At 42.3% G+C, this 21,360-nt stretch overlaps 2 protein-coding genes, 1 long non-coding RNA gene and 1 other non-coding gene across 5 annotated transcripts; 2 read left to right on the forward strand and 2 right to left on the reverse strand.

Annotated features, from left to right (window-relative positions):
• Positions 1-7: 7 nt before the first annotated feature.
• Positions 8-2,201, forward strand: LOC115200499 (uncharacterized). Its single transcript, XR_003879529.1, has 2 exons — positions 8-396; positions 920-2,201. It is a non-coding gene; the product is annotated as an uncharacterized LOC115200499 (long non-coding RNA).
• On the reverse strand, positions 2,197-10,589 carry LOC115200497 (RING finger and transmembrane domain-containing protein 2). Of its 2 annotated transcripts, none has more exons than XM_029763613.1 (10): positions 10,487-10,589; positions 10,143-10,222; positions 9,452-9,939; positions 9,058-9,134; positions 8,766-8,866; positions 8,075-8,228; positions 5,596-5,745; positions 3,594-3,659; positions 3,017-3,118; positions 2,197-2,782 (listed from the first exon to the last, which is right to left on the reverse strand). In XM_029763613.1, exons 2-10 carry the CDS (start codon positions 10,187-10,189, stop codon positions 2,648-2,650), a joined length of 1,320 nt encoding a protein of 439 aa, XP_029619473.1. In that variant the 5' UTR covers positions 10,190-10,222; positions 10,487-10,589; the 3' UTR covers positions 2,197-2,647. The 2 variants fall into 2 exon arrangements, with proteins under 2 accessions (XP_029619473.1, XP_029619475.1); XM_029763615.1 differs by having other exon boundaries at positions 10,143-10,251; positions 10,487-10,565.
• Positions 7,489-7,563, reverse strand: trnaa-ugc (transfer RNA alanine (anticodon UGC)). Its single transcript has one exon. It is a non-coding gene; the product is annotated as a tRNA-Ala (tRNA).
• Positions 10,590-10,647: 58 nt separating the features above from the next.
• spring1 (SREBF pathway regulator in golgi 1) lies at positions 10,648-13,391 on the forward strand. Its single transcript, XM_029763616.1, has 5 exons — positions 10,648-11,343; positions 11,546-11,702; positions 11,983-12,134; positions 12,416-12,529; positions 12,908-13,391. Exons 1-5 carry the CDS (start codon positions 11,251-11,253, stop codon positions 12,989-12,991), a joined length of 600 nt encoding a protein of 199 aa, XP_029619476.1. The 5' UTR covers positions 10,648-11,250; the 3' UTR covers positions 12,992-13,391.
• Positions 13,392-21,360: the final 7,969 nt, after the last annotated feature.

A 21,360-nucleotide genomic window follows, 5' to 3' on the forward strand; every position in this document is an offset into this window, starting at 1 on the left:
AGGATCATATTACCGATGAGTGGATAAGAGGAGGGGACAGGGACAGATAATAAATATAAATAGATTTTTTGAGAACATGTGCTGGCTCCCGATAGACCAGCCTCTGCCTCTACCCGGTGACTCGATTATCTGTGCCCAAGGACCCTCACCATGCTCCGGGACCCAGTCGCTCGCCTCCCGCCTCCGGAGGATCGGGGACGAGATGGATAAAAACTGGACGGTTGGCTCTCGAGACAACAGATATTACGATAAACTGGAGTTTAATAGAAAAGTCAACTTTAAACGCTTTGTATGCACAGCAATACAAATCACCGTCCTCATGCTCTTTATCAGAAAGCGACACCTGTAGGTGCAAGACACTGCAAAGGCAAAACCAGCAACAGGTAAACTTCACAGGTACGCGTCATCACTATTGCCACGTTCAAAACAACTGGGAACTCAGAAAAATACGAGGTCAAATCATGACGTCGGTAATCTTCTGGTCGGAAAGTCGGAGCATTAGAAAGAGGCCCGAGTTCGAATTCCGAAGTGAATGACCGTTCAAAATGATTTTTCCCAGTTGGAGCTCGTTTTTGTCCGAGTTCCAAGTTGTTTTGAACGCACTGAAGTCTGAAGTCAGAGAATTCCGAGTTCCCAGTGTCGAGTTGTTTTGAACGCAGCATATGAGTAATGCAAACAAACTTGGTTGCGAGTATAGACGGTTGATTGTCAACTTTCCCCAACTATGTTCAGCAGGTAAATTGCGGTTATAAATATGTAACTATAGTTGGTGTAAGATGTAGTTTATTTACAATTTGAGTATTTATAATTTAGTTATTCATAAGCAAAACTATGTTGGACTATTCAAAGATTATGAAAAAAATCGAAATATTATCTAAATGTTTATGCACTAACATTTTTATTTATTTATCCACTTTAGATGATCCCGAAGAGGAGAGAAAGCTGTCAGAATATTTGCACTGAGAAAATGGATGCCAGCCAGTCAGCCTGCCACAGAGAGCCGAGGTCCAGCGTGCACACTGACATGTCATCATGATGAACATGCCACACATGCAGCGAGACTGTTAGAAACAGGGATTTGAAAAATAAGGAATCTGACCAAAATCAAAGGACATATATTCTTTGTACTTTATGTTGGCTAAGGAAAATGTTGTGCTTCTGAATTCAGGTGACATAACATTATGTCACAGAGATTGAGTAACATTTTCAATTCAAATAATACTTTAGGACATGTGGGTCTAAGATACAGTACTGCGTGAATACATTTCTCAGTGCGCTTTTTCCCCTTTTATTAGATCATTTGAGTCATTGCTTTGAATTCATTTGTATTCAGATATGAATTGACGTAACTTTTATCATCACTCTCAATGTCTGGCGATTCATCCGAGTAAGGAACGGTGATGTCATTCTCCCCTGACGGTTACCAAAGGAAAAACGTACTTATATTGCCCACGCGACTGTCATACGTTGATGAATTTACACTTGAATTATCGATGCACTATATACGATGTCAATTACCTAACTGAAATATCCTATTGGTATGCAAAAACACATTTAAGAACGTGTGCAGCCAACTTTTAGGCGCATTGTCTCTTGCGATGGGCATTCTTGAAATGGTGCTCAGTGGAAGAATTGCACTGTACTTGTTAGATAAGCTTCTGTAATAATTATAGATCATGTAAAGTCTGGACTCTACCATCACTACAAATGAAAATCAATTTTGATACGATTTTTTTTTCCTACCGTTTTTTTTGTTTCTGTAGTCATTTATTTTTATTAGGTGAATAATGCTGTGGGCTGTATCAAATATTGATGACTGAAGAGAAAGGGGAATACATCAACTGTTACATTTTTTGGAACTTTTGAAATGGGCTTGGGGGCTCAGCATTTTGTAGCTTGTTCATGCAGATCATGTTAATGAAACCGTGCAAGAAATCATGTGCAAATATAAGGGCATGCTATTTATGTTTACAGTCATAAGCTGTTTTTATATCACAAAAACTGTAGTTTTCAATTGCAGTGCTGAATCTGTGTCTTTTATAAAGAATGTGTTCTTTACATGCTATTTAAATATGTATTACATTGTGAATTCTGTGCTCAATCTAGATAATAAAAGTTTGAAAAGTAAAAATGCATTAATGCTATTATTATTATGCAATGAGTAATATCGTGACAACATAAAACATTCAATAAATGTTGAACAATACTGCATAAGTCATGGTTTAATTGGAAAGTCTGATACACAATGAAAGACAACAGAACCTGTGACTTTTTCTATAAAGTTTTTGTATTTTAAATAATGTCATTAAACATAAGCTGAATCTACACTAGAAATCAGGTGAAATGCATAAGTAACTAAATAAAACTAAATACATGAGCAAACAAGCAATTGTTGTACTGAGATACTATTATAGGTACCCTTTGCCAGAATACTAACCCATACCACACGGTGCTGGGTCACACTGAGATAAGTTAATATTCTATTTCTTTGCAAGACATGGCTGAAGCCAAACTTAGACAAGCAGTGTGATAGGGATAGTGACAGCGGTGTAGAGAAGGTATAGTAACTGACTTGATACATAAATGGCATACTAAATTGGACTCCATAGTGCCCCCCAGTGTCTGGTGGGCATCTGGCCATCAGTCACTAGTAGATCTGGACGTGGGCAGAGGTGGTGCCGTCCTTCCAGCAGTGCAGGGTCTCTATGACCGCAGATCGACACAGGGGGCACGTTCGCTCACGGTCGAACCACAGACACAGGCACTCCTCACAGAACACATGCTAGAGGGGAGAGAGACAGACAGACAAAATTACATTTACCGTTACATGCACTCCATCACCCATGACATGACACTACTCTACTTACTGTCTACACCACAGATTGCCCACAATATCACACAATCAGCTGTTGCTAAAAAATGACAACCTGACACAAATGTAACATGGAACTCTTAGCAGTGAATAACATACTAGTGAGGATAGTAGCTAGAGCCAGGGCCATATATGTCCCCTCACCTGACAGAGAAGAACGATGGGGTCTCTGAAGTCGCCCTGACAAATAGCACACACGTCCCCGGCTTCACTGCACTGCTGGCTGCTGGCTCTCACACCATAACTCTGTGGGTGATAGAGCAGCAAGTACGTGGTTACAAAGAGACAAAGGCAGGTAGGCTAGCGGTTAACCAAAAGGCTGCCGGTAACCAAAAGTTTGCTGGTTCGAATCCCTGAGCCGAATAGGTGAAAAATCGGTCGATGTGCCCTTTGACCAAGGCACTTAACCCTAATTGCTCCTGTACGTCACTCTGGATAAGAGCGTCTACTAAATTACAAAATAATATATATTTTTTAAATGTAAATGTTTACCTTCCCATTTACCTTCCCATTCCCTACAGGGTCAACTGAGTGTATATGTTGTGCATTCTAATAATATGTAGTAATATAACTCAATCAGAGAGCAAGATCAGGCACAACCAGTTGATAGTTGAAGGTGTACTACCTTAGCTAGAAATATTACTTCAATGGCTATAGGATAGTGAAGTGGGCTGCTAATTGACCCAGATACTTGTATTTACAAAAAGTAATAATTTCTCACCTGAGAACTGCAGAGAATTGCCATGGCCTTGCGTATGGCTGATACTCGTCCACAGAGGTCAAACGACTGAAAGATAAACACAAACAGTTAAGGCTATAGAATCGGGTGCATTAGTGCAGGGATGGAACAAAAGCCTGCACCTCCAGCTTTCCAGGAACAGGGTTGGTGACCACTACATTTTATTGTGAAAACATTATAAAATTCTAATTTATGACGTTATTTCTAACTAACACAATTCTCTACTAGGTCAATATCTTTTGGTTCCTCTTCTATTCTTAACTGAACGTAATGTTCTATTCTTTAACCACTCAGTGAGGTGCAGTGTCCTGTCCCATTTTGTAACCTTCTGAGGACACTCATCTATGAACAATTCTGACTCAATTTCTCCAGTGTCGAATCTCAACCCAAAATACTTTTAAAGCTGTAGCCACCCATGACGTCTTCATGCTTTAGCCTATTTATCATGCATTTCTTGCACATACACTACCCCCACCCACCCACATTTAGCAATCACAATACCAACAACTCCATTGAATATACAGAGTTGAATATAACTGAATATGGCTCCATTGAACAGGCTACTCCAACAACATTGAATATAACTACTACCACCTACACATAAAGAAGTGTGAGTTATATTAGCACTACGTTACCTTGCGGAGGCTGAGTGTGAGTTATATTAGCACTACGTTACCTTGCAGAGGCTGAGTGTGAGTTATATTAGCGCTACGTTACCTTGCAGAGGCTGAGTGTGAGTTATATTAGCACTACGTGACCTTGCAGAGGCTGAGTGTAAGTTATATTAGCGCTACGTTACCTTGCAGAGGCTGAGTGTGAGTTATATTAGCACTACGTTACCATGCAGAGGCTGAGTGTGAGTTATATTAGCGCTACGTTACCTTGCAGAGGCTGAGTGTGAGTTATATTAGCGCTACGTTACCTCGTAGAGGCTGAGTGTGAGTTTTATTAGCACTACGTTATCTCATAGAGGCTGAGTGTGAGTTATATTAGCACTACGTTACCTCATAGAGCCTGAGTGTGAGTTATATTAGCGCTACGTTACCTTGCAGAGGCTGAGTGTGAGTTATATTAGCGCTACGTTACCTCATAGAGGCTGAGTGTGAGTTTTATTAGCACTACGTTACCTCGTAGAGGCTGAGTGTGAGTTTTATTAGCACTACGTTACCTCATAGAGGCTGCGTGTGAGTTATATTAGCACTACGTTACCTCATAGAGGCTGAGTGTGAGTTTTATTAGCACTACGTTACCTCATAGAGGCTGAGTGTGAGTTATATTAGCACTACGTTACCTCATAGAGGCTGAGTGTGAGTTATATTAGCACTACGTTACCTCATAGAGGCTGAGTGTGAGTTATATTAGCGCTACGTTACCTTGCAGAGGCTGAGTGTGAGTTATATTAGCGCTACGTTACCTCATAGAGGCTGAGTGTGAGTTTTATTAGCACTACGTTACCTCGTAGAGGCTGAGTGTGAGTTATATTAGCACTACACTACCTCGTAGAGGCTGAGTGTGAGTTATATTAGCACTACACTACCTCGTAGAGGATGAGTGTGAGTTTTATTAGCACTGTGACCTCATAGAGGCTGAGTGCGAGTTATATTAGCGCTACGTTACCTCGCAGAGCCTGAGTGTGAGTTATATTAGCACTGCGTTACCTCGTAGAGGCTGAGTGTGAGTTTTATTAGCGCTACGTTACCTTGCAGGCTGAGTGTAAGTTATATTAGCACTACGTTACCTCATAGAGGCTGAGTGTGAGTTATATTAGCACTACGTTACCTCGCAGAGGCTGAGTGTGAGTTTTATTAGCACTACGTTACCTCATAGAGGCTGAGTGTGAGTTATATTAGCACTACGTTACCTCGCAGAGGCTGAGTGTGAGTTATATTAGCACTACGTTACCTCATAGAGACGGAGTGTGAGTTTTATTAGCACTACGTTACCTCATAGAGACTGAGTGTGAGTTATATTAGCACTACGTTACCTTGCAGAGGCTGTAGCTGATAATGAGCATTGCTCCTAGGAAGTAGCTGGTGGACGGGTCCTCTCCCATGATGTACTTGTACCACAGCTGGATGGGCACCAAGGCCCTGAACAACTGACTCAGCTCCTCTATCACCAAGTAGAACTTACCCTGCGACATACACACACGGAGGACACTGATAAGACATTGGAAATGCATGTAATACATGTTTTATGTTTCATCTGAACAATGTCTGTGGTTGATGGGTGGTTTGAGATGGTGTGAAAAAGAGAAATACAGAAAAAAACTGAGGTTTCATCACAAACTAATTTTAATCTTCAAAGATAAGTGTATGTACCCTCAATATAGAATCAGTTTTTCTTTAAGTTAAGTAAACAACCAAAAAACAGCACATATAAGGCTAGCTCTAGGCCTATCTGTTGATGAGCAGCACACTGCAAGCAACAAGTTCCAGCCTAAGCACGGCCACCGGCGAGGCTCCGCAGGCTGCAGCTTCACAGCAGAAAAAGGCAATTTCCCCACACTGCAAGAGAAACTGACAGCCACTCGGCTCTCTTCACCTGCTACCCACACAGTTCAGCCCTAGGCAAGTCAACCTACGGGGGCAGCCATCTTTTCTTTAAGAGGGCACTCCTCTTCGCTCTCCAATGGATGCCACAGGGGAAGCCAGGAGAACAAGGCGACAGTATTCTTCTAAAATAAAAAGTTCCTATTGTTGATGTGTGTGGGAGGAGTGGGGGGGTTCAAAAACAGAAGGCCAACACTAACAGGAAATGGATTCCCAGTGGCATCACAGTATGTATAATGGTTATGTGGATATCACCTGACAGAGATTAATCACTCTGGGTTGGAAACTCTGTCGCAGAGAGACTGAGGGTGGGAGACCTCCGCAAGCAGGAAATTCATCTTTCCTCATTGTTGTCCCCCGCACACACACAATGTGTGTCAAACAAAAACTGGACTCCGGCCAGAAACTCTGAGCCACGGCAGCAGTTCCAACGCATTCTGGGACTTCCTGCTGTTTTTTTTTCATTAGTGACGCTGACCTCTCAGACTACCAATCAAAACCTAACCAGCAGTTAGGGTACGCCACTGTTATGAGTTATCCCCCTCAGCTGCTAAAAACATGTTTTCATTAAATCTTGCTTCAGGTGGATGCATGGATACTAGAAAATACATTTCCCTGGAGTGGAGTGCACTGACAGTGCCAAAAATGTAGCCAGCCAAGGAGCAATGTTGAAGAAACAGTAGAGCAAACTAAATCAAATAATAAATCAATGTACATGAGTCTGGCCTGTCTTTTTCTGTAGGGGGGGGGCAGGAAGGCAGAGGATGGTGGCTGAGGTGGGGGTTGGTCGGTCGGTCAGTTTAGTGATTGCGTGGCGCGGGCTTCCCCAGCAGCCGAAAGTGAGGGGTAGTGGGAGCACACACACACACACACACACCACAGTAATGGTCCAGCTCCAGGGAGTGATGACCTCACCCTTGCAGTCCCCCAGGATGAATGAGCTCAGTGGCAGCAGCCTAACTCTCTGATTGGCCTGTTTATTAGCCGAGTCAAAACCAATGATGTATATAAACCCTGGATTGCTGATTTTATGTATTGGCCATTGAGGGGCTTTGAAGCCACCGGTCAGCGATTTTGGCACTCCCCAGTAGGAGCAGCCATCCATAGGAATTAATGGAATTCAACAGTATTTCAATTAAATGTTTCATGGACAAAATTACATGTATTTAAATATTTGTTGTTGTAGTGGGGCCAGTGGCATTAGTAATCTCAAAAATATATACATTTACATTTTAGTCATTTAGCAGACGCTCTTATCCAGAGCGACTTACAGTAGTGAATGCATACATTTCAATTCATTTCATACATTTTTTTTTTCTCGTACTGGCCCCCCGTGGGAATCGAACCCACAACCCTGGCGTTGCAAACACCATGCTCTACCAACTGAGCCACAGGGAGGCTATATAGTTTAAGCGAACACGTTTATATATTTAAAAATATATGTTTAGCTCACATGTAATTTAAAAGTATGCATTAAGGGGTCTGTAACAGAATAAATGTGGCAAAAACAAATAGACATTAATAAATGCATTTCTATAGATTCCAGAATATTTTTTACAACGGTATAGGAATGCCAATATGGAGGCACGGTGGCTTCAACACAGCGCCCCCTATCAGTCATCTATTGTATGTAAAAATCACTGGTCAAAACATACTGTGAGCCCCAGGTGCAAAACCTGCACACTGATGGAACACATACAGATACACAATCACAGACACACACTCTTTCTGTGACCACAGGTTATAAGCAAAACTGTCATGTGGATAAGACATCAATACACACACTCCCACACTGTGACCCCAAGGACATGAGGGAAACTTTAATGAATATAAAACACACACAAGCTGTGACCCTGAGGAAAACAGTAAAAACTTTTATGAATATAAAAACACACTAACACAGGCTCTTACCCTGGATTTGAAGGCCAGGAGGATTTTGGGTAGAAACAGGATGAAGCACTTCAGGCCGATAGTAAAGTACTTGAGAACAAAGTCGGTGATCCCCACCGCCCAGATTAGATCAAAGAAGTCAAAGCTGTTTATGTTGGGCGTTGCAAACATCAGACTGATTTGGGGGGGGGGGGGGGGGGGGGGACAGAGATGAGACAAACTTCAGTACTTTACAGGTTGAGGTTTGATCGTGGATGGATGTGATACCTTATGTCTGGTCTAGTCTCTAATGGTTACAAGGGACACATTCATGGATGAACAGAAGACAGTACCAAAAATTAACAATATGACAAAAAATGTTGAGGACAAAACAAAATGTGAAAACAGGTGAAATGATAAACAAAAACCAATACTCACAGGACAAGAAGGCACATGGTAACATATGCCTAAAAATAATGAAAATCATATTACAACAGCAAAAAGGACAAAACTGAATGAATAAATTACCACAGTCATACTGTATACAGATCGATGAGAAAGAAAATAATATCAAAGAGGTAAATGTCAATGTCAGCCAACTGTAAACCATTAGGCCTAAATATTGGATGGTTGACAATGTTGGGTCTTCAGTACAATGTAAGGTTTTCAGTGCATTGTAGTGTTTTCAGTGCAATACCATAAGAAAGAATCACAAGACATGGTTTTACCCTACCTGTTGTACAGCTCCTCAGCACTGAATGTGTAGTAGAGATACACTATGTTTCCAGATAGGAACATGATCATCCAGAGAGCTACAACCACAGACCTCTCCTCCTGATATGCACAGACAGACAAATAGTAAATAATCAAATACTTTACTAATCACTAATGTACGCATATTCTCACTTTCTCTCGAGCTAGCTATTTACATAGACTCGATAACACTCAAATAATGAGCTCAAATGTTTATAGAAAGTATAAGAGTTATGCTCTCATATCAAAGTTGTACAAAAGGTGAAAATTACCCGTAGTGACACCTGGTGCTTGAACGATGAATTGGCGAAGGCAAACGTGCTGGCCATCCCAACACACACAGCAATACCTACCAGAGAGAAACAGAAGAGTTACCAGTCAGTCACACACAGTATCTGACACGTCCAAAGTTTCCAAATGTTCCTTATTCTACTTATTCCACAAAACGACCAACTCCAATACTATACAATTACCAAGCAACTACTAATAAAAACATTGTCATTAGTGTAGTCTTTATATCAGTCTAGTATATCTGTGTAGTATTTATATCAGTGAGGTATTTATCAGTATAGTATTTATTTCAGTGTAGTATATCAGTGTAGTATTGGTGTTACTACACAAGTGTAAGAGTCACTTTTTTTTATTGCGATCTAAAACCAGTCTTACCGAGCTTGTGCTGAAAACACACTTTAGCCAGGAGGATCAGGATGAACGGGAACCCCCTCTGTAGCCAGGTGACTACAGGCTTCAGCTCCGACAAGGCCGGAGCCGGTGTAGAGGGGTCCTCCGAGGCCTCCTCCCTGTTCCCATGCCTCTCTCCGGATGCACGGTGCTGTAGCGGCTGGTGGAAGTGGTGGTGGTTGTGATGATGGTGCGGGGGCGGGCGGGGGAGGTAGGGCCCACACTCAGAGCGGTGTGGCCCCCCTTCCTCCCTGGAGGAGGCAGTCATCTGGATGAAGACGTCTGGAGGAGTCCCCAGAACAAGGCCAGCCGCCTGGAAGTTTGCGGAGGGCACACCAGATCCCGAGGGAACCCCGACCCCAACCAGGCCAGAGAAGAGTTGCTGGGGGGAGGTGGGCGAGTCGGGTTTCAGGCAGTCAAACACACCTCCTTCGTCCAGGCTGCTTTCTGATCCAAGGGTTTGGCTACGGCTCCTGGAGAGCAGAGAGAGGATCAGCTGCATCTTTTGACGGTTCAAATACTGTTGTCTATTGTCTATTTCTTGCATTGCCTTTCAATGGATTTGGCTCCTGAAGTTAACCAGTTATAATATATATATTCAATCCTCTTTAGTGCACAATTTCAGGTTGTGATGATGAACCTGCAAATGCCTGTGTCCTAGGACGTGAACTCAAACCTTTCAGAGGGCATGCCATCCGTGTTGCTGCTGTGTCTTCTCTGCATGGCACATCCAGTTCATCCCCGAGTGATCCAGGGCTATGGTGGGGTGCAGACAGACACACAGACTGCAATAAGTGAATACAGTACAACGCCGCAAGGAGAGTATCGATGGTTGGATAGACTTTATTGCAACACTTGGCTAACCGCAGATAGCTAACGCTAACTAGCTATGATGGTTGGCAGTCTCACCATCACGCCACCATTTACATGTACAGTACAATGGTTTACTGATTTCTGTATTGCATGATTTATATGCATGATTCTTAGTTAATATTTGTCCACGGGAATTGTTGGTCTCACCTGAATCATCGTTCTGTTTAATATTCTCATTCCCTTGTAGTTATTTCGCCTACACACCCCTGCGGCTTGCCTGGCCTGGCTCGCGACGATGTTTTTCCTGTATGACGTCACTGAAATTTCAACTCGGCCAATCAGCGTTCACTCTCCCACCACACATCCGTGTTAGGGAATTGTTTTGATGGTGGACGTCAGATTTCATGGGAAAAACGTTGTTTATTTTCGAAGCTTTCTCGGTCATTTATCTGAAGGCAACGTCAACAACATATGTAATTTGTCAGTAGAGTTATAGCCAGCTAACTCTAGCTAATGCATCTCACGGCAGGTAACCTTAGCTAGCTAATGTTAACTGTCAGTCTAGCTAGCTGGGTGAGTAGTTAGCCTAGCATCGTTAGCTTGTTTCCAGCGACGCAGGCTAACAAAGCAGTCTTTATCCAAAACGGCTAGCGAATATGTACGTTACTTTGTAGCTACCAACCTAGCACAGCTGTGGTCCTTCTCTACAGCGTATTTATATACATATAACTAGCTAACGTTAGCTACCACGGTTTCTTGCCTAGCATTGCTTGCTTGCCAGCAAAATGGGTTAGGTTGTGGTGTTGACCAAACGAAGCTCTCAGTTATTGAACGTGATTTCTAAACTGCCAATCATAACCAGACACCCCAGTTGAACCAGAAGTCTCTAGCTACCATATGGTTTATCCAGCTAACATTATCTAGTTAGCATTGCTGCAATCCAATCAGGGATCTCCCAATAACGTCATGCCATGGTGCTAAGAAGGTTACTGAGAAAACGTTGGGTGCTAGGTGTGGTGTTTGGACTGTCTTTGATCTACTTCCTAACCAGCACCCTGAAACAGGTATTTCAACTCTTGACATCTCAGGTTTATATTTAGTCCACAGAACACAGATTTATAAATTTATAAATTGATATGAGGTCCAGCTTTAGGCTATAATAGTTTGTCAAACCACACCTGACTATCTATCTGTCATGCAGCAAGGTCTTGACTTTTGGCTATACAAGATGTGTGTGTGAGATATATATTGTGATGTGTTATGCAGGAGGAGAGAACCATACGGGATCGCAACCTGTTGGAGGCCAGGGACCCGGATCACCGGATCCCATGGAAAGTCAGGTTCAACCTGGGCAACAGTAGCAGGCAGATCACTCAGTGCCGGAACTCCATTCAGGGCAAAACGCTGCTCACAGATGAACTGGGTGAGTTATGAATCTAACTGGACTCATTCACTCACTTCTTATCCCTTAGGAAATAACACCTCTTTCTCCAACTGTTTTTTTTCTGTGATTCCTCACAATCTCCTCACCTCCTTTTCAACTGTATTTGAGAAGAATGCCCAAGGTCCCTCCCCCCATTCCTTCTTCCCCAATGCATTTCAAGGAAAGATGATGTGAGAAAAGCCCTTATCATTGAGGTATTATAAAATACCACTTCAATATTCAAGTCACTAATCCATTTTACATGTGAATGTCCCCACAGGTTATGTGTGTGACAGAAACGATCTGCTGGTGAATGGTTGCTGTAATGTCAATGCCCCCAGCTCAAGACAGTACATTTGTAAAAGCTGTCTGGCCAACGGCTGCTGCAACATCTACGAGCACTGTGTGTCCTGCTGCCTCCAGCCTGATAAGGTATTCAAGCTGTGGCACTGTTGTTGAGCTGCATCCAACAGCAAAATGTTTTGTTCCAAATGAGAATTTTCATATTTTGCATGTACATCTTTTGGGTGCATGGCTTTTCAGTCATGGAGTCAAATCTCTATCTTACCCTGGCATCTTTAACTTTATGTTGTTTTCATCTGAACCTTTTGCAGTGGTTGTGTTATGACTAATCCATGTGAGAAGTACCAGATTTTGATCTGACTGTTGCACCTCTACCCCTCTCTCTCTTTCTCATATTCTCTCCTTCTCAGCAACCTCTTCTAGAGAGTTTCCTGAACAGAGCTGCAGATGGCTTCCAGAACCTATTCACAGCCGTGGAGGACCACTTTGAGCTGTGTTTAGCCAAGTGTCGGACTTCATCACAGGTAGGTTGAGTTGTCTACATGAAACAAACAAGGATAACAGGGCCCAGATTCACAAAACACTTCTTACGCAATAATGTAAGACGCTTCTTAAGAAAAAAATAAGTTCATAAGATAGTTTGTAAGTGCAATTCTTCAACAAGATTGAAAGATTTTCTTATGAAGCTGCTTAAGATGTGTGTTGCTAGGCAACCGATTTAGCTAGCTTTTATAGAAAAAATGGCAGTTAATGAAAAATGTATTCTTAAGGTTTTGTGAATCTGGGCCCAGGTGTCTGATCACTCCCTGACCCTACCCACATCCTGTCATGCAGAGATGGCAAGAGAGATTGATGTAAAACATTCTATTGGTTGTGTTTACCTTCTTTTTTTGCTCCTGTAGAGTGTCCAACATGAAAATACCTACAGAAATCCACAAGCAAAATACTGTTATGGAGAAAGTCCACCTGAACTCCTGCCTATATGATTGTTTGGTACCTACGAGACTGTATAGAAACTAATAAAGGTCCTCTGGGACCTACGAGACTGTACAGAAACTAATAAAGGTCCTCTGGGACCTACGAGACTGTATAGAAACTAATAAAGGTCCTCTGGGACCTACGAGACTGTATAGAAACTAATAAAGGTCCTCTGGGACCTATGAGACTGTATAGAAACTAATAAAGGTCCTCTGGGACCTACGAGACTGTATAGAAACTAATAATGGTTGTCTGGGACTTACGAGAATGTAAAGAAATGGTCCAACTAAGAGCCAAGAGACACACCTTGATGCTCCGTGGGAAGACGGGATTCCCCTTCATCTTGTGTCGACATAATGGCCTTGAAACGTCTGACACCATACGGTGCTTAACGGGAGCCACCAAAAACACCAAACCCTGTATAGAGGGGATTTGACTGACAATAACGGACGCCATGTTGAACCTTTTGATAAAGTAATGTGAGTAACAGTCTCTACATTTACATTTAAGTCATTTAGCAGACGCTCTTATCCAGAGCGACTTACAAATTGACTCTACATATGGCTCTGAAGAACACTATCGTAACCTCACAACAATGGACAAATACTGTATGTGATATAGCTATATTATTTACACTTCATAAGTGCATAGCTTCATAACTTCATCAGTGATGATCATCAGGTCTCATTCGCTCATTAGACCAGTTAGGATTCACCTCATGCTGCCATTGTTCCACATTATGGTCATGTTCATTAGGGCACGCAACAGAAAATGTTTAAAAGTGTTTGAGTCTCACATGTTTTAGTCTGTTTTCTTTTGTTTGGTGCAAAATGAACACAACCCATGTTATAAAGGTCTGTATTTAAAGCCTGACGATATACTGAAGGTTGATATCGGTTGTTTAGTCCTTATTGTTGAATATCAAAACAAACTATAAAGAATGTGTCTTTACTTTTGTGTGTAGTCGTGTATGGATATTGACTGACTGGTTATTTAATAAAGTGACTGTGAAAGTAATCGGCTCACGGTTTACATTGCGCAGACCCTTTCAGAATAATTCTCAGTATTTTATTAAATAAGTTTGTATGTATTTCACAGTATGAAAGCATTCTATATATTGGATAATGTTTATCGGGGGTCAGAGCTGTTTCAACTGCCTTGTTCAGGGGCAGAACAACAGATTTTTACCTTGTCAGGGGATTCGACCTAGCAACCTTTCGGTTACTGGCCCAATGCTTTAACCACTTGTCTACCTGCCTACCCACTAGGCTACCTGCCTCCACACTAGGCTACCTGCCTACCCACTAGGCTACCTGCCTCCACACTAGGCTACCTGCCTCCACACTAGGCTACCTGCCTACCCACTAGGCTACCTGCCTACCCACTAGGCTACCTGCCTACCCACTAGGCTACCTGCCTCCACACTAGGCTACCTGCCTCCACACTAGGCTACCTGCCTACCCACTAGGCTACCTGCCTACCCACTAGGCTACCTGCCTACCCACTAGGCTACCTGCCTACCCACTAGGCTACCTGCCTCCCCACTAGGCTACCTGCCTACCCACTAGGCTACCTGCCTACCCACTAGGCTACCTGCCTACCCACTAGGCTACCTGCCTACCCACTAGGCTACCTGCCGCCCCTATATAGAGTGCCATTTGGGATGCACAGTAGCCCTATGCAGATATAATAATTCTCCATGCTTTTAAATTATCCACTTGGGGAACATGGCCAGAGCTAAACAATTAATCATCCTGAAAGCTGTGAAAACAGAATCTGTCTTGTAATTAGAAAATATATTAAGGTCCTGACAAATGTTCATTCATGGCAATTTGATTAATGACTGTCACATGGGAAGGGAACACAGTGTAGGCCTGTCCACTAAGTATGCAAACAGTTTCATTTAGCACAAACTATTAGAACTATGTCATCATGACACTGTTTGGCAATGGTATTATTATTATTGCAGAACTTCCAATACAAATCAGCTTTATAAGAAAACAGAAATGCTGTTGCTGTAGTCTAGACAGACATGAGCTGGTAATATGCTGAAACTTTGTACTAAAAGAAAGCATCCATAAAATTTGTATGAAATATATCGGAATAAATAGCATTTAAGACCAATAAATACCTTCAATTCACTAAATACATTAATGTTATAATAAATAAAATATGACTCAGTGATTATAGAATCTATGGTATTCTGGAATCCACAGACTCCACCCAAACCAGGAAGTCCCGTGACTCCTCCAGCAGGGTAATGCTCCACCGCTTCCTCTGAAAGGGGGGCTTGGGCATCTCGGGGTGGGCTGGCTTCTGGGTGCAGTCACCCCCAAAGGTTATCTTCAGACAGGCAGATAGCCTCCACACCATGGTAACAGAGTCATTCAGGTTGTTGTGCATTGATATGTGATCTGGGTTCAGGTCACTCTCTTGGTCCTTGAGGACTTCTTCCAGGGCCTTGCCAATGAAGTGTAGCCCACACTGAGCTCTCTCCAGAGGGGAAGGTGAGGTACTGTTGAGGTCCAGATCTGGGAACCCCAGGGCAAAAGGTTGGTTCTGTCCATTGGCTGCCATCTGGGGAAAAGAGATTTGAAAATAGACCATAAATATGTACTCTGACATGATGGAATGTCTTCAGTAAATTCTGTTTTAAGTCAATGTTTTTCAGTTGTTACTTATCATGGACAGAATGTCTCAGTTAAATAAAGAGAGCAATTAATATCCCAGTAACAACAGTTGGTATTTTGACCCATGAACTGACTTGTCTTTCTCCAAATTGGCAGAAAGGAAGACGTTGGAATTTGCGTGAATCAATAAGTAAAGAACTGACAGGAACATGATGGGACCCAAGGGAACAGGACAGTAGTAGTTGTACAGGTACAGTATGTAAGTAAACACGGTTACTAAACGTAGTAGTAGTAGTAGTAGTAGTAGCAGTAGTAGTAGTACAGGTACAGTATGTAAGTAAACACGGTTACTAAAGTCAGTCAGTAGGCAGGTTTCTATTGACCCAGGTTTATTCGACTAAAGCAACAAACAAAAAAATATCACGTGTAATGGAAACGGAAGATTGGAGACATTTTCTAAAGATGGACAACATTTTTATCCTTTATACAGGTGAATTTTTCTTTTGTCGAACTTAATTGCGACAAATGACGATGGAAACAGTTTTTCTAATAGATGATTGCCGAATACTTTTGAAGGTACATGGGGCACGTGTTGTCATCATGTAACCACAACCTTCACTCTACATGTCATTCTAAATGACTAACGCTTGGGGGGGGGGGGGTGTTACTGCATCGGCTTGCTTTTCTGGTTGGCTGGTAAGTTGTTTCAACAAATTATTTCAGATCTACAGGAGGGTAAGTTTCACAATGACACGGACCTTGTCGATACGTTGGCACATGAGAATTATTATATGAGAATAATGAGAATTATTATATTATTGCATTCTATCCATGCTGGCTTTCGCGGATAGGTGGGAGGGCATACAGGTTGTCGGCAATTTATTAATGCGCAATTTGTCTAAATGGGTAATGGAAACACTTTAACCACCACATTTTTATTCGACACATCACGTGCCTGCGTACCTTCAAAAGTATTTCTCAATTGTTAAGTTTTTGTATAGGTGTGACGTCATTACGACCAGCTGTTTTTATCGAAACAAAATAGTGAAATGGCAAAGCACCCTAGAAGGCAATTATCGCATTTATAGGCAAAAAAAATCCATGGGGTAGTTAATGGAAACAAAGCTACTGAAGACTGTTTGGTTCAGGTGGTGTGTGGCTTTAGTTGGTAAGAGAATGGTAGAACTAGCAACTCCAAGAAAGGCTGTGGGTTCAATTCCTGCTGGGATCACATACAACATTTTTATATATTCACTGTAAGTTGCTTTGGATAAAAGCGTCTGTTAAATGGCATATTAAGACAGATGTAGCTACTTACATAGCTGGTTAGGCTGTCATTGATGAGTGTTTTGGTGAGAGTGGTTAGCTCCTTGACCCTGCAGCCCCTGGGTGATTTTATTCGGTGAAAAGAGTCAGTCTCCAGAGTGACCATCATCACCAATATGCACAATGCTTTAAGTCCTGGGAAAGAAGTCAACGCAGAATTACAACAGTATTTTCCAATACTGAAAGACATGAATTAAAGTACACATGGTTTTCGAGTAGGTCTTTGTGTATAATTTGCAAAACTTTTCTTGCTGTAATATGTTGTAATTGAGTGTAGTTGTGGACACAGATGTTGCATAATATTACCTGCAGTTAACTTCACATATAAAATTTCATATGTCATTATATATTTAGTTTTTCCTTGCTTATGTTGTCAGTTTAGCCAAGAATGAGTTGCTCAGCCCACTGACAGTGGTCACAGTCTTATATTCATTTTGCTTCGTCATATGTTGAAAAAAAGTTGTACGGATATGATCAACTTCCTTCATATCTTACAATGTGATATCACACAAGGTGAAAACCCATCAGAAAAATCAATTGAGATGTTTCCTTTTATGTGGTTATTTGCTTAACCAAACTCCATCTTCAGTTTGTTTTTCGTGGCCGGTGAGTTACATGTCTAAATATCCACTGAATCACCAGGTATTATTCCCATGACACCTACCTATTTCTCAACTTCAGGAAGTTGACGTGCAAGAAAGTGATGCAACTGCTACTACAGAAAGCTCGGCTCAGGCTGAAGATATGCATTGAGATTTTTGAACCAGAATACATTCACAATGCCATGTTTGTCATGTTGTGTGTAATCTATTACACACAATCTATTAAAGGCCCAGTCCAGCTGTTTTTATCTCAATATATCAAATTGTTCTGGGTAACAAGTAAGTTACTTGCTGTTATATACTCAGCAAAAAAAGAAACGTCCCTTTTTCAGGACCCTGTCTTTCAAAGATAATTAGTAAAAATCCAAATAACTAAACAGATCTTCATTGTAAAGGGTTTAAATACTGTTTCCCATGCTTGTTCAATGAACCATAAACAATTAATGAACGTGCACCTATGGAACGGTCGTTAAGATACTAACAGCTTACAGATGGTAGGCAATTAATGTCACAGTTATGAAAACCTATGACACTAAACAGGCCTTTCTACTGACTCTGAAAAACACCAAAAGAAAGATGCCCAGGGTCCCTGCTCATCTGCGTGAACGTGCCTTAGGCATGAGGACTGCAGATGTGGCCAGGGCAATAAATTGCAATGTCCGTACTGTGAGACGCCCAAGACAGCGCTACAGGGAGACAGGACGGACTGCTGATCGTCCTGGCAGTGGCAGACCACGTGTATCAACACCTGCACAGGATCAGTACATCCAAACATCACACCTGCGGGACTGGTACAGGATGGCAACAACAACTACCTGAGTTACCAGGAACGCACAATCCCTCCATCAGTGCTCAGACTGTCCGCAATAGGCTGAGAGAGGCTGGACTGAGGGCTTGTAGGCCTGTTGTAAGGCAGGTCCTCACCATACATCACCGGCAACTACTTTGCCTATGGGCACAAACCCGCCGTCACTGGACCAGACAGGACTGGCGAAAAGTGCTCTTCACTGACCAGTCTCGGTTTTGTCTCACCAGGGGTGATGGTCAGATTCGCATTTATCGTCGAAGGAATGAGCGTTACACCGAGGCCTGTACTCTGGAGTGGGATCGATTTGGAGGTGGAGGGTCCGTCATGGTCTGAGGCAGTGTGTCACAGCATCATCGGACTGAGCTTGTGGTCATTGCAGGCAATCTCAACGCTGTGCATTACAGGGAAGACATCCTCCTCCCTCATGTGGTTCCCTTCCTGCAGGCTCATCCTGACATGACCCTCCAGCATGACAATGCCACCAGCCATACTGCTCTTTCTGTGCGTGATTTCCTGCAAGACAGGAATGTCAGTGTTCTGCCATGGCCAGCAAAGAGCCCGGAACTCAATCCCATTGAGCACGTCTGGGACCTGTTGGATCAGAGGGTGAGGGCTAGGGCCATTCCCCCCAGAAATGTCCGGGAACTTGCAGGTGCCTTGGTGGAAGAGTGGGGTAACATCTCACAGCAAGAACTGGCCAATCTGGTGCAGTCCATGAGGAGGAGATGCACTGCAGTACTTAATGCAGCTGGTGGCCACACCAGATACTGACTGTTACTTTTGATTTTGACCCCCCCTTTGTTCAGGGACACATTATTCCATTTCTGTTAGTCACATGTCTGTAAAACTTGTTAAGTTTATGTCTCAGTTGTTGAATCTTAAGTTTGCTGAAAATAAATGCTGTTGACGTTTCTTTTTTTGCTGAGTTTAGTTTCCCATTAAATGGTCAAAAAGGAAAAAAAAAATAATCTTGCTAAGGCTGTCTGAGTGGAGCAGGGAAGGGGACCAGAGCAGTGCATTAACCACATATCACGTTTAGGTGAGACCCAGATGCAGACACTGTAGAAGTAACAGTTTATTACAATCACAGGGGCAGGCAAACAACAGGTAAAGGCAGGCAGGGGTCAGTAATCCAGAAAGGGTCCAGAATGGCAGGCAGTCTCAGGGCAGGCAGGGGTCAATAATCCAGAACAGTGGTGTAAGGTACAAAACAACAGGCAGTCTCAGGGTCAGGGCAGGGCAGGTAGAACGGTCAAAACCTGGAGGGACTAGAAAACAAGCGCAGGGTAAGTTTTACAAACAAAACTAACTGGCAACAGACAAATAGAGAACACAGGTATAAATACAGGGGATAATGGGGAAGATGGGCGACACCTGGAGGGGGGTGGAGACAGTCACAAAGACAGGTGAAACAGATCAGGGTGTGACACCACAGTTAGAATTGGAGCAGGGAAGAGGACCTGAGCAGTGCATTACCATAGAAGTGAAGCGGGGAAGCTTAATGGTAGGAATATGTAACCTGAAAGCGAGCGGTTATTGGCATAGACGTTTGTTAAGAGTCTTTATTATTTTTGCCTGGTGATGTCCTGAGGCAATCCACAGCTCCAGCCATGCAGAACCTGCTGAATTTAAAGTTCTGTGTTGATTTTCAACCAGCAACTATTGGGGAAATAACACTGATCACGTGCTTCACACGTACAGTGTTTGTTTCATCAGCTGTTGTACACATTTCATACAAAACAAAGGAAAAACATAATTTTGGCTACACTGAGCTTTTAATATGAATGGCAAAACAAATACAGTAAAAGTAGTCATTCATTACAGTATTCATGTTTTTTTTATTAAATAGGAATAACATTTACAGTGTTTACTACCTACAGCTCCAGTTCTTGAAGGGAACATCACCCATTTGATTCTTCTTTTTGAGGTGTTCATATCAATCGCATGACAAATTGAACACATACATTTTGTGTGTAAATTGAACACAAATGTCCAGTTTATAAAAAGGCCACCACTACTTGACGTAGCTAAGAGACCAAAAGTGGCAAGTTTAAACACAAACCCATATTGTGTACAGTTAAATAGGCCATTTAGCAGACACTTATCGAAAACAACCTGCAGTACACGGATGCATTCATTTGTAGTATACAATGACCATCTATGGCATAGGCAACGCTTTAGTATCCAGCATCAAAATGAAACTGACAGACGTCAGCCTGCTATCTGTGTTGTGTGAGGATGCAGGGAGGAAGTCATGAGATGTGATTGATTAGGGAGGCAGTGAATGCGTCCCAAATGGCACCCTATTCCTAATTTAGTGAACTACTTGGGCTCTGGTCAAAAGTAGTTCACTAGAGCATAGAGTGCCATTTGGGACACAGCCTTTCACTGTCTGGGATTTCCTGATCGTCCTGGAAGTGCCCGTACTACTTCCTGTGGTTCTACTTCACTCTATAACCACAACCACCATCACCCCTGTGCATCAGCTCAGTCAGGAGGAGATGCTCCTTCAATTGAGTCGTTCGACCAGGATACCCTCAACCAGGGATGTTGTCATAAACAAATTGATGAGCAAAATTCCTGAGCTTCGTGGGTAAATAGATCCCTAACCCTAAACTGGGTTTACTGTCCACTACCTCATTGACCTCAATGCATCTGCCATGTGTGGGGCATAAGGCAATAATTGAGGCTCCATAGACAAGTAGCAGTAGGGACAAAATAGCTTAAAAAGAGAGTGAACTGAGTAGCTTAAATATGAATACAAAATTTGATAACGGTAAGAGCAAACCAATGAATTTGATTCAAGACTGTTTCAAGACCGTGTTCTGGACTGTTTCGAAAATAACAAAAAAATGTATAAAAAAATAGATATAAAATATATACTGTGCAGCAATCAAACTCTTCTCTTTCACATTATTGGCGGTTGGCCTTTGTCCCAATTGTTCAGTTACATGAAATACCTGATTATTTTGGAATAAATATCCTAAAATCACCCTTGGGTGACAAACAAC

This window comes from Salmo trutta, chromosome 9 (assembly GCF_901001165.1).
Source record: "Salmo trutta chromosome 9, fSalTru1.1, whole genome shotgun sequence".
In the NCBI taxonomy this organism is placed as follows: Eukaryota; Metazoa; Chordata; class Actinopteri; order Salmoniformes; family Salmonidae; genus Salmo; species Salmo trutta.